At 42.5% G+C, this 13,370-nt stretch overlaps 1 protein-coding gene across 1 annotated transcript; it reads left to right on the top strand.

The window, feature by feature from the left end:
* The first annotated feature begins 9 nt into the window (after nucleotides 1-9).
* On the top strand, nucleotides 10-4,476 carry ACTC1 (actin, alpha, cardiac muscle 1). Its single transcript, XM_014532953.1, has 6 exons — nucleotides 10-28; nucleotides 1,181-1,505; nucleotides 2,159-2,320; nucleotides 2,443-2,634; nucleotides 3,436-3,617; nucleotides 4,151-4,476. Exons 2-6 carry the CDS (start codon nucleotides 1,187-1,189, stop codon nucleotides 4,292-4,294), a joined length of 999 nt encoding a protein of 332 aa, XP_014388439.1. The 5' UTR covers nucleotides 10-28; nucleotides 1,181-1,186; the 3' UTR covers nucleotides 4,295-4,476.
* Nucleotides 4,477-13,370: the final 8,894 nt, after the last annotated feature.

Genomic DNA, 13,370 nt, shown 5'->3' with positions numbered 1-13,370 from the left:
CATCATCGTGGGTCGTCCGCGCCACCAGGTAAACTTCCCACCCGCCTGCGCCCCGAGGAGCAGTCCCAGCCCCGGCCCGCGCCCCTGCCTGCCACCTCTGAGCTGGCAATCCAGGAACTGCCTCACCTGAGCCTCCTGTTTCATGAACTCTTTAGGTCAAATAAGCGAAAGATGGTTTAGCTTCAAGTCCAAGTCGAGGCAAGCAGTTCTCACGCCCTCCACTGAAGGAGGGTGAGACCTGCGCAATTTCCCATTCACCTCAGGAACACAGCTCTCCAAGGGCCCGCACCCTGGAGGGAAAAGGCAGCAGTTTCTCTCCTCTGCTCCTGACCTGCATTTCCAGTCCTTGGTGTCTTCTCCTCTATCCTTTGTACACTTCACTTTCTTTCCTTGGCCTCTCTTTCCAGTCCTGTTCAAAACATAAGAATATAACGTCTCTCAACCAAGCAGGAGCCAAGCCACATTCCTCGCTCTTGTTCACAGCCAGTTTACAGGGCTCCCAACAGATGTAATCTATCTGCTTCCTGGCTGTTGCATTTTTAGAAGCCAGCCATGACAGAGTCAGTAGGTGCCATGGTGATAGTGACATCCCACCTTGTTTACGAAGAGAAATGCCACCCTCGCTGGCTTTGCCACATGCCTGGCCAGATAGGCTGCCAGAGAGGAGAGCTGTGCTCAGTGCTGGGGAGTGATGGGCAGGACAGCTCCCTGGCAGGCCGGCTTCCCTGGCAGCGTGATAGTGGCATAGCAGCCCATCGCTACTTGATGAATGTCAAAATCTTTTCTTAGGAGAAATACAATGTGTCATGAATCCAGTCACTTCGCAATGTAGTCATTTATATTCTAGTTGACATGGGTGATGAGCTTATAATTTAATGAAGGCATTATGGTATTTTTAAAATGAGGCGAGGCTCTACTTCAGTGAAATAGCATTGTTCCCCCTCACCTGCAGTTATATTATAAACAGTAGAATTATACATTTTGGGGGGAAGTGGGTGGGAAAAAAGTACTAGATTGATTTTAGGTGATACTTCTAAATTGGGGTAAAATCCTATTGTTTGGTGTTTCTGGCCTTTACAAGGTATTCCTTAACTTGGGCAGTTAGATGTAAATTTATAAGGCACCAGTTATATTCCTGACCTAATGGAAGCTTGATCTTTCCATCTTTTTCTTCTTTCAGGGTGTCATGGTGGGTATGGGTCAGAAGGATTCCTATGTAGGAGATGAGGCCCAGAGCAAGCGAGGTATCCTGACTCTCAAATACCCCATTGAGCACGGCATCATCACCAACTGGGACGACATGGAGAAGATCTGGCACCACACCTTCTACAATGAGCTCCGTGTGGCCCCCGAGGAGCACCCAACTCTGCTCACCGAGGCCCCGCTGAACCCCAAGGCCAACCGTGAGAAGATGACCCAGATCATGTTTGAGACCTTCAATGTCCCTGCCATGTATGTGGCCATCCAGGCAGTGCTGTCCCTATATGCTTCTGGCCGTACCACAGGTATGTGTGGGCTCTGGGGACAGTCACTGATTAATCACATTCCCAAGTCATTGACCTTGTTGTGAATCAGTGTCCCCAACTGAAAATGAATGATCACTTCTCCCATACTCCCTGGGAAGGTGTCGGTGCTAAAGGAGAAAGAAAACCATCATTCCCCGAGGTTAGTTTCAGAGCCCATGTATTTCTGAGAGCTGAAAGAAACTATGATGTCACATGATGAGGCTCTGTACAATGTACAGTATCAGTCTGGAATGCAACAGTCATTGGTATGTGTTCATACCATCACAGCCCCTGGGCAAACATTACCAAGGAGAACCCACATTCCCCACAAGGTCTGAGTCAAAGGAGATAGAAACACATGTTAGTTAGACGGAAGGAAAGAAAAACACGCCTGGGTGCTTACATAATGTGCTAACGGTTGATGAAAGGGATGGTCACCTGAGTGTCCTGGGGAAATTCTTCTACTACCATATTTAAAAGGCTGGCTTCAGATTTACCATTCATTATGCTCATTTTTATTCTTTGTGTGTAAAGGATCTAATTTCATCTGGATCCATGCCCAGTGCTAGTTTATCTTGGCCATAATTGGAAGGAGGCTAAAAGCAATGGTGTCATCAGGTATTTACCTCCTCCCTGTCTGTTTCCTCTGACAGGCATTGTTCTGGACTCTGGGGATGGCGTAACTCACAATGTCCCCATCTATGAGGGCTACGCGCTGCCCCATGCCATCATGCGTCTGGATCTAGCCGGTCGGGATCTCACTGACTACCTCATGAAGATCCTCACTGAGCGTGGCTATTCCTTTGTCACCACCGGTGAGTGTGTGTTTCATGTGCTACAACATTGTCTGCTTTTTTCCTTCACCGGTGAGTCCATCTACCTCCCACAGTTGGCTTCATTCTTCAGAGCTTGACTGGGGTACCCTTTATTTCTGCAGCTGAACGTGAAATTGTCCGTGACATTAAAGAGAAGCTGTGCTATGTTGCTCTGGATTTTGAGAATGAGATGGCCACCGCTGCTTCTTCGTCCTCTCTGGAGAAGAGCTATGAACTGCCTGATGGCCAAGTCATCACTATTGGCAATGAGCGCTTCCGCTGCCCCGAGACGCTCTTCCAGCCCTCCTTCATCGGTGAGTTGTAGGGTCTGGGGCAGAGGCACAGCTTTTCCCTGCAAATCTTGGGAGGTCCCAGAGTAGAATCTATTATGAGGAAGAAGAATGAAGGGGCCCTTGAATTAAAAGAAATCATAGCTTGGAGTCCCACACAGGTCAGCCTCAGGTTCTGATGGCTCATTAAAGGGGTGGCCATCACTGTTCTGTTCTGTTGTAGTGAAATGACACACAGACTTCACCTCAAAAGAAAGGATGAGGCAGAGTAGGACCTGAATAATCCATATCTGCAGGAAAGAGGCGATTACTCAAGGGTGCTGATTCATTCCAATCAGCTTCATTACCAAGTAGCCGCACTTTCCTTTTAAGTTACTCACTGTTCAATGTAATAGCAGTCACACTCACAGTAATAACCGGAGTGACATTTATATGTCGCCAAACATCTCACCTAAGGAATGATTTACAGGAGGAAGCTTGTGGGGATCTTATTTTGCTGCATAAATAAAACTTGTATGGATGTAACTAAAATGTGTGTCTTATCCTTTTCCAATACATCGCCATGCATCTGGTGGATACAGCAAGTGTTCGCTTCAAACAGGTGCTAGACACAATTGTTCGTTTCTTGGCAGTCAGTTGTGGGCTAACTGTGAGCAGTTTTAGGGACACCTGTTCCACAAATGCCTTCAGTGTATCTTATAAAGGAACACATGTTTCAGAGACAAATGGTGACAGTTTACCAACACAGAGGAGTCCTGTTCTCACCCCTCCACCATGGCCCCTGGCCTAAGTGCACTTTGATTTTTTTTTTAAACTTGTTCCTAGGTATGGAATCTGCTGGCATTCATGAAACAACTTATAATAGCATCATGAAGTGTGACATTGATATCCGCAAAGACCTGTATGCCAACAATGTCTTATCTGGAGGTACCACGATGTACCCTGGGATTGCTGATCGCATGCAAAAGGAAATCACTGCCCTGGCTCCCAGCACCATGAAGATTAAGGTAAAGAACCCCTGTGCCTGGGGGAGCTGAAGCAGGTCTTGGTATTCCAAGCAGAAGGCATTCCTAACTCCTTTCTCCTCACACTTAGCTTCCTGCCTACTAAAACCTTTATCTTTTAGCTTCTCTAGCACTTTTTTTTCCCTGATCTTTCTAGCATTTTTCCCAAGATAGGAGACTTTAAAAATGCTTTCAAGCTGAGGGTAAAAACAAATCTTTGAAGAAGAAAAAACACCCACCTAAATCTTTGAACACATTTTAAAAGTCCCCAACTTTGGGCCTTTTAGCTTGTTGCACATTATACTTGAGTCCAGAGAAGTAGAAAATTCTATTTTGTAAAGTCTTTGATAATAGAAATAATGAAGTAGTGGAAAGTGCGTAAAACTTTACTCAGCTATATTAATGTGTGGAATGAAGTACCTTGCATCACAGTGAGTTAACACTTAATATTTTTTCTGTGAGGCTCCCCAACATGTGGCATGCTCTGTTGCTTGGGGCTTCAGAGTTCCCTGGAAGTTTCTGTTTTCTTTCCGCAGATTATTGCTCCCCCTGAGCGCAAGTACTCTGTCTGGATCGGGGGCTCCATCCTGGCCTCCTTGTCCACCTTCCAGCAGATGTGGATTAGCAAGCAAGAGTACGACGAGGCAGGCCCATCCATCGTCCACCGCAAATGCTTCTAAGGTGCCTCCTCTTTTAGTCTACCTTACATTCAGGATGACAGTATTATGCTTCTTGGAGTCTTCCGACCCACCCTCTTTCATCTCTCATCAACCATTGTACAGTTTGTTTACACACGTGCAATTTATTTGTGCTTCTAATATTTATTGCTTTATAAATAAACCAGACCAGGACTTGCAACCTACAAAAGCCTCTTTTACTTCCTTTTGGGGTAGGCTTGGAGTACGGCCAGTGTTCACATATTTTTGATAGTGAGCTCCTAGATTGATGGCTCTGACACTGTGTGCACTGTAATATTACACCACCACAAAGATCATCATGTGGGTTAGTGTGACATTTAGCTGGGAGTTATGACACTAAATTTTGATTTTACACTTTGGTATAGAATCACGAACCTATTTCATACCTGAAAAGATTAGGTTTAGCTTCACATGTGCAAGAAATGGAAGACAAAACAATTCTCTAAGATTGGTTTCCATGAATGATATTGAAAATTATTGCTTAAGCCTATGTTACAGCTGTTTTCATAACTTTGCAGAAGCCACATGTACACACTTAGAATGATTATGTATACACACTTTGAATGATTATGAAGTCAGTGTTTATTAGCAGACAGTTCATTTTCAAAATTAAGTCAGTTATCAGCTGTTAAAGTGTGTATACATGTTTTGGGGACACCCTATATATTGGCAGTGAGAAAGTCAAAGATTATTTTATATAAATTAGCTTAAATTCTCAATTCTTGGACTCTACTGTTGTCTTCCTGTGGACTGTGCATGTTAGCGGTGAGACAGGGAAGCCAGCTGACAGTTAAGCCTGGCGTGATCCATTCAAATGCCCCCTAAACAAGTCAGGACCACCGTGCAGGTTCAAAACAAGCAGAGGAAACAGGTGCCAGAAACTCCTGCCTAATCAGCGACCAACTTGTGGACAGAGGTCTTCAGTCTCTTCACCTCTTTGAAATCTTGGGATCTTGGGTTGAGTTGAGTTAAGGCTAGGAAGTCCTGAGGGAGGAAGGGGAGCGGAAAACTACAATATTCCTTTTCCTCCATTCAGGGCTCTCTGCAATATGGCTGAGGACAGTACACAAAAAAATAAGGACTCTCTGTCCTTGAGGGGCTCACATACACTCCACGTGAACCCCCAATGTGTGTGGCTTCAGGGAGACAGACATGGGTCTGGGTCTTGAAGAATGGTCAAGCACTAGAGAGGTGAGATGAGCAAAGAAAAAATCTCAGCAGAAGGAAATGAGGCAGGAGCTAGCACACAAGGAAGGAAGCCAGTGTATAGGTAGGTTGGTGAGAGCTGATGAACTTCTAGGAAATCAGTTTGAAGAGATAGACTACAACTTCATTGAGACACTTTAATTTTTTTCATTTTCAAATTAATTGTTAATGACCTTTTAGAGCAACTGGTACAATGTTGAACAGTTTGTTTTTTGAATTCCCCAGACAAAAACCCAGATTTTCTGACATTCAATCTAATGGTGCATCTAAAACCATTTTCAGTCGTAAAACTTTAGTCGTAAAGTTTACAACTAAACTTATAAATATAATCATGTAGATGTAAAACTTTAGTCATGGCCTATCAAAAGTAACTCAATTCTAACACACACCCTTTGGGAGTCTGGGTTGAAAATTTGGGGTATTTTAGGCTCATCAGACACATCCTTAGTAAGCTGCCACTGTCATCATTCAAGGTTTAATGTGTCTTTATCTTATTCATTAAAAAATATCTCTTTTTTAAAAAATTATTGATGAGAGAGAGAGAGAGAGAGAGAGAGAGAGAGAGAGAGGAGAAAGAGCCAGAAATATTGATTTGTTGTTCTATTCATTTATGCATGCATTGATTGCCTCCTGTACATGCCCTGAACAGGGACCAAACCCTCAATCTTTGTGTATTGGGATGATGCTCCAACAAACTGAGCTACCTGGCCTGGGCTAAAAGATATCTCTTGATTCCTGACTTTAGATCAAGCAAGAGAGTAGGTCCAGGGGACATAAAGAGGGATCAGGGCACACTTTCTGTGCTTAACAACCTCAGAATTTAGAGCTCCATACTTAGCATAGCTGAGTGGAAGTTTTTCTCTGCATTAAGGGTTATATAATAAATAAATTTGGTGGCATTTTCTATAGATAAGATATAAAGTTTATCATAGATTTTACTTTTGTCCCCCTCAATTGTATCCTGTAGCACAGATAAATTGGCTTACAAGCTAGGTTTCAGCCAGAGACATAGATTTGGGGCAAATATGGGGAGATATGATTTCGCCAGTATCTGTGTCTTTATTTTTCATCTCTCAAATTGAATACAATAAGTATTGTGAATTTAACCTCTAAATATAGTATTAATACTTCAAGTTTAGACAACTGGCTGGGGTATCACCTATGGTTTTTTCTTTGTATAAATGGAAAGCGAATGGGTATAATCATTCCTACTTTAAAGTAGAAGTTTTTTAGAATCAGCTTTCAGAAGTGATAACCATGCAGATTCTTGTTGAATTCCAAAGTTTTCTCATCTCAGCTAATGATGGGGTGTAAGATATTAGAACAGCTGAGTCTTCTAATAATTGTGCTTAAGGATGGTACTAAGGTGACAGAGTTTTTCTTAAGACCACCTCCACATGTGTAAAATAATAGAGATGTCTACAGTGAATATGTTTGCAGTTAAGATACAATGTAAAAAATATATAGAGAGATCATGATATTCTCAACTTATAATGAAAGAAGTGTTTTTGTTCATTTCTAACACACCAAAACACCTTTTGTCATTTTTTAAAACAATTGTCATTTCTTAGCAATGGTTGTTATGTAGATGTGTTTAAATAATCAAGAGAGTAGAGTTAGAGAAAAACAGAAAATTACAAAGAAAATGGAATATTTAAAAGGGTAGACTTGATTTACTAACCCAGGCCCTAAAACAATGTCACTGGAGCTCCAACTTTCTCTTCATTTCTTCTATGGGATCTGTTATAGACTGAATTATATCCCCCCAAATCCATGTGCTGACACCCTAACTCCCCGATGTGACTATTTTTGGAGACAGGGCCTTTAAGGGGGTAATTAAGGCTAAATGATGTCAGAAGTTAGCCCTAATCAGCTAAGACAGGTGTCCTCATTGAAGAGGAAGAGACCCCAGTATTGGGCATGTACTGAGGAAAGGACAGGTAAAGACAAAGCAGGAAGTAGCCATCTACAAGCCAGGCAGAGAGGCCTCCTCAGAAACCAATGCTGCTGGCACCTTGGTCTTTGACTTCTATGCTCCAGAACTGTGAGAAAATACATTTCTATTGTTTAAGCCACCCAGTCCATGCTATTATGTTATGGTAGCCCAAACAGATTAATAGAGGATTTTCCCACATGTTGGACATCATGGCCCAAGATTCACAATCTACCAACTAACTTAACAGCCTCCGTATCAAAAGAGTTTCTTCCCATATAGTTCTGTCGGAAATTCCAGGGAAGTCTCAGTCTGGCCAGACTTGAGGACTGAGACATATTTTCCCTGCCATAGAGAACCATCAATATCATTGAGTGGGAGAGGGCTAATTCTCCAAAGGAAGGGAACGAACTGACATGCACACCATACCCAAGGAGCTAGAACCAGAGATTAGGGTAGTTAGCAGGGAGACCAATTGTTGAAGGGCTCCAACTTCCAGTTCAGGAGTTTTGTTTGATTTAGCAGGTCCTGAGAAGGACTTGAGAAGAATAGTGATTTCACTCAAACAAAACTAGGAGGCAAGAATAAGAATATTTGGATGGTGATACGTGTGATTGATCAATTTTTTTCTAGACTATAGTGTAACCCAGCGGCTCAGGAACCCAGTGCTCTCTAAATGACCAATTTATCCAAGTATTTAAAAGGAAATAATAAGTTAAAATTAAAATGATATAGATACTACAAATATTTCCTAGTAAATGATAGGTAGGGAAGAAATTTTTAGTCTTTCAGGCCTAAAACAGCAAAGGTTGTCTATATTTATCCTAGGGTCTTCCAGGCTCATTATAGAAGGAAACTCTCCAGCAGAGTTTGGCTGTTGCTATGGCAACCAAACTCACATTAAAAGAGATGCAGGAAAAAAGCTCTGAGGGAGATTGCAAAAGTATGCCTTTGGTCACTGGCGAATCTGATGCTAGAAGATGTTTCTTGCAGTTCACTCATCCTCTCTGTGTGCAATAGATGCAAGAAAGGCTGACTAGGAGGATAAAGAGCTTCAGAGCAAGTACAGATCTCTGAATCCTTAGGGCTCTGGGTCCTCTCCCCTGTATGGGAAGGGGAGCCGAGCTAGGTGAGAGTTAAGCAGGAGTGGTCTGCATGTTCCTCCGCAGTGTTGTTTGCTTATTGCTCTACCATGGGAATCAGGGTTGGAGAGGAGAGACAGAAAGAAAACAAACCCAAGGGAAGGTTGCAGTAAAGCTGAATTAAAATGTGGCATTAATAGTAAATGAGAAATGGACTCTGGAGTCACAGGTAAGCAAGCAGTTGGGTGAACAGGTTTAGTGCTTAAGACAGAAAGATGACTTGAAGAACTTTGGAAAGACTACGGGGTAGTGACAGGGTAGGTGTCATGTAGGGTATGATAGAACAGACATCATGAAGGGAATTTAAAAGCAAATCTGAAAAAAAATAAAAGAAAAAAAGTAAAAGCAAATCTGCTTTAGGCAAAGTAGTAAAATTTCCCCCAAGAAATCTTTAACACTAGGACCTACCCTTTGGACTTCTTTCAGTGTCTTCTACCCAATGTGGGCTACCCAGAACATTCTCTCTACCTCCCCTATTATAACTACACTTAGCTGCACTTTACTTGTATTCCTAAAGAGCAGACTGACATTAATTCTGAGACCTGAAGAATGGAAAAGCAGGCAGTGGAAATAATACCTGCAAAGACTCAGAGGTAGGAGAGTCCATCAGGTTCAAAGAAGTGAGAAGAGCCAAGTGGATGGAGAGCGATGAGGGGCTGAGGAGGAGAAGAGTAAGTGACCCCGGAGAACACCTATCCTATGGGACCTATAGACTGTGATAAGAAGTTTGAATTCTATTGTGTGACAGAATTACGATAAAGGGTTTTAAGCATGAAAATATAAAACATATATTTTAAATGCTCATTCTAGGTGCTACATGGGGACTGGATTGAAAAAGCAAAAGTGGAGGCTAGTAAACCATGCAAGGCTCTTACACTGGTGCAGGTGGGAGACACTGGGGCTTGGACCTGAAGGAAGCCATGGAGATGGACAGAAGTGTGGACAAAGTTGAGATGGGTTCTATAAGCTGCAGTGGCAGGATGTGCTGGTGGGTTGGATAGGGGCAGGCAAGAAGAGGGCTGCTGGCTTGAGTGGACTATGTGTTTTCAAGGAAATTCAGATTTCAAGATGATTCAAACACATCTCCAGTCCTACATTGGAAAGAAGGCATCATCTAAAAATGGGGTTTGCTTTTGGTCTTGAAAAGTGTTAAGGGTTTTCTGGGAGAAACAGAGGTACCGAATTAGCAGAGGGTAGTTTAGGGGACAGGAAGGTTGTGGGGAGACCTGACTAGAGCAGGAGGTATGTATTGGGATGAAGCAATGAGGCCAATTGGGATTTGGTAGGGCTAGAGCAGTGATGGCGAACCTATGACACGCGTGTCAGAGGTGACACTCGAACTCATTTTTTTGGTTGATTTTTCTTTGTTAAATGGCATTTAAATATATAAAATAAATACCAAAAATATAAGTCTTTGTTTTACTATGGTTGCAAATATAAAAAAATTTCTATATGTGACATGGCACCAGAGTTAAGTTAGGGTTTTTCAAAATGCTGACACGCTGAGCTCAAAAGGTTCGCCATCACTGGAGCACAGGCTTTGGAAACACAGATGTGCTGTGTTGGTGCTTATAAAACACATAATAGATAATAGAACTGCCCTTCAAAATTGCTGTGAGGATTAAATGGGATAAAGTAGATCTTATGCTCAGGCCTTAACACATAGTAGGACTTTAATTAATGTCCTATAATCATTGTTATTAATATTCTTATATATGTATAATATACAATACACAATCATACATTGTGTGCACGCACACACGTGGTGTGTGTGTGTGTGTGTGTGTGTGTGTGTGTGTGTGTATGTTTTGTGGAAGAACTGAAAGACAAGGGTGGAAATTTGGATTTGATATGAGAGAATGTGTGTTTTTTGCTGATGACATTTCCAGAGCAGAGAAGTGGTCCATTGAATGATATTTAAAGTAGGTAAATTCTGGCATTTGGGTCCAGAATGGTCTAGTGAGCAGCGATCCTCACTGAAAGACTCAATAGTCCAAGAGCAACGGCAGAATTTAGGGAGCACATACTCCACAGGCCGAGAATGTAGAGCGAGGTCCTCCTTCATCTACCAAAGGAGAGAGTGACCTCAATAGATGCATGAATTAAGAAAAAGTATGACTCCATGATAGAGGGTTTAAAGATTTTAATTAATAATCACTATGGCCTTACATTACAGAGCCTTTTCAAACATCTAAATTGGCTTCCTGAATTCTCAGTGTAGGAAGCACTTTTCATGTCACTTTGAGCCTCCTCTCTAGTCGAAGGAACTTATTTTAAAACTGTTTAAATCTTACAGTAAAGGGTAGCCATACTCTCTTTTATACCCGTTACCCTAGACCACATGTGGCTCTTTGGCCCCTTGAGTGTGGCTCTTCCTAAGCCTTAGGAGTACCCTAATTAAGTTAATAACAATGTACCTACCTATATAGTTTAAGTTTAAAAAATTTGGCTCTCAAAAGAAATTTCAATTGTAGTACTGTTGATATTTGGCTCTGTTGACTAATGAGTTTGCCGACCACTGCCCTAGAGTGTCAATTCCATTGTGTTATAATAACTGGTTTGATTTTAATACATAAGGGGGAGCTCCATCACTGAAATATAATATGAGGATTCTAGGTTTTAACAAGAAAACCGTAGGTTAGTAGGGGTGAGGGATTCAGTAGGAAGAACTTGATGAGTGCTTACTTTAAATATAAATCTTAAGAGGGAAGATACAAAAAATATATCATACTAGGGGCCCAGTGCATGAATTTGTACACCTTGAAAGGAACTGTGGGCAGTGAGGCTGCAGTGGGCACAGGGGTGGGTCTTGGCCCATCCTCCATGCACCCACATGGGCCCTCCCGCGGTGACCTCCCAGTCCCCTGTCTACCAGCAGTCCTGCTCCCACTGCCGCCGCTGCTTCCACATGCTGATGGCACAGAGTGATTGGGGCTGGCACCAGCAGCGGCTGCTGAATGGCAGCTGCTGCTCCGATCGCCCCTCAGGAGCAGAGGGAGATGGAGAAGCCCTGAGGGGCGATTGGGGCCTGCAGCTGCCACTTGCACCCACTGGCGCCAAGCAGGTGCGAGGGCCAGGCCAGATTGCATTGTGCGGGAGCAAAGAATTTCCAGTAACCACCAGAGGCTCACCCCAATGACAGCGGCTCATGGCCTGCCTTGGTCTGGTGCCCCTGCTCACCTGCTCCACCATCCTGCTGCGGCCAACGCCCGCCATGTTCTGCGCTCTGCTGCCTGCTGCCAATGCCCGCCATGTTCTGCGCTAACCCCTGTTGGTCAGTGCACGTCATAGTGACTGGTTGTTTAGTTGTTGGGTTGTTCCACCATTTCGTCTATTTGCATATTAGGGTTTTATATATATAGATATCCACAATCTAAGAGAATTAAGCATGATCTAAGGCAGTGGTTCTCAACCTTCTGGCCCTTTAAATACAGTTCCTCATGTTGTGACCCAACCATAAAATTATTTTCGTTGCTACTTCATAACTGTAATGTTGCTACTGTTATGAATCGTAATGTAAATATCTGATATGCAGGATGGTCTTAGCCAACCCCCATAAAAGGGTTGTTCGACCGCCAAAGGGGTCACGACCCACAGGTTGAGAACCGCTGATCTAAGGAAGCAAAAATCTGCCACATATGCACATGTTGAATGGAAGCCTCCATCAGCCCAGTTCCCCACAGGATTAGATTGGGTAGGGCCCCTGAAGACATGAAGCATGAATGAGAAATAATCTGTCGTTATGTCAACCACTGCGATGGTGCTTGCTGCCACTGCATAACCTAGCTTATTCTGACTGTCACTGTAAGCTTTGGACACTCACCTCCACAGGATTTCACTTTGTTTTAGGGCTCTGAGACGATGTTATGTCAGCTGAATAACACATTTAAAATAATAAATGTAATCGGGACTGTTTTTTAGGGTGTCCAATGTGCTATGCCGTCAGAAACAAAAATCTATTATTGGGTAATTTTATTCCACTTTTTGAGTGTGGGGGGAGATTTGTTTTTCTTGGGCATATGAATGAAACAGAAAATCTATATGAAGTTACTCCAGTTACATCTTGTTGGTTCAACATGTGAGTAGGATGCTAAGAAAGTAAAAATGAAGGATTTTATCCAGGATATTTTGTTTTAGTCTACGTCCAAAGTTTGCACCCACATCTGTACAATTATATTACCTTGTTTTTTTTAAAAGTAAAGCTTCAAGATATACTTCACATACCATACAATTCACTCATGTAGAGTGTACAATTGAACTGTGTGTGTGTGTGTGTGTGTGTGTGTGTGTGTGTGTGTGTTTTAGTATATTCACAGATTAAGTGCCATCACCACCACAGTCATTTTTAGAACACTTTATCACCTTAAAGAGAAACCTCATACCCTTTAGCACTTAGTCATCTATATTGTCATCTAGAAGGACTTTGGGGGGATCATCTGGTTGCATATGCCTTCTCTTCAGGGAAGAGCAAAATTATGACTTTTGTCTTACTAAAGTCCTCTTTTGCAAGAAAAATAAGGAAAATGATCAGGGCCTTTGCTCATGTGATTCCTTCTGCACAGGCCTCTTCCTTCCTCATGTTGAGAAGCTCATTTGCACAGAGAAGCCTCCTTGAGACCTCATTTAAGTTAAACTCCTCCTTTGCCTCCACTCTTGGTTCCTTTTCTCCACATCACATATGTTATTTTTCGCTTTAACTTAACATTATTCAGGTGCAATTTACATACAATAAAACATGTTCATTTTAAGTACGTAATTCAATGGTTTTGACAAATGT

The sequence above is a fragment of the Myotis brandtii genome, unplaced genomic scaffold, assembly GCF_000412655.1.
Source record: "Myotis brandtii unplaced genomic scaffold, ASM41265v1 scaffold927, whole genome shotgun sequence".
Taxonomy (NCBI): Eukaryota; Metazoa; Chordata; class Mammalia; order Chiroptera; family Vespertilionidae; genus Myotis; species Myotis brandtii.
Note: the sequence above shows the minus strand (reverse complement) of the source record. Positions and strands in the feature narration are given on the sequence as shown.

Coding starts and splice junctions, on each gene's coding strand:
- ACTC1 (XM_014532953.1), top strand. CDS start 1,187: ATGGTGGGTATGGGTCAGAAGGATTCCTATGTAGGAGATGAGGCCCAG. Junction 2,635..3,435: donor CTTCCAGCCCTCCTTCATCG/GTGAGTTGTAGG, acceptor ACTTGTTCCTAG/GTATGGAATCTGCTGGCATT. Junction 3,618..4,150: donor CCAGCACCATGAAGATTAAG/GTAAAGAACCCC, acceptor TTCTTTCCGCAG/ATTATTGCTCCCCCTGAGCG.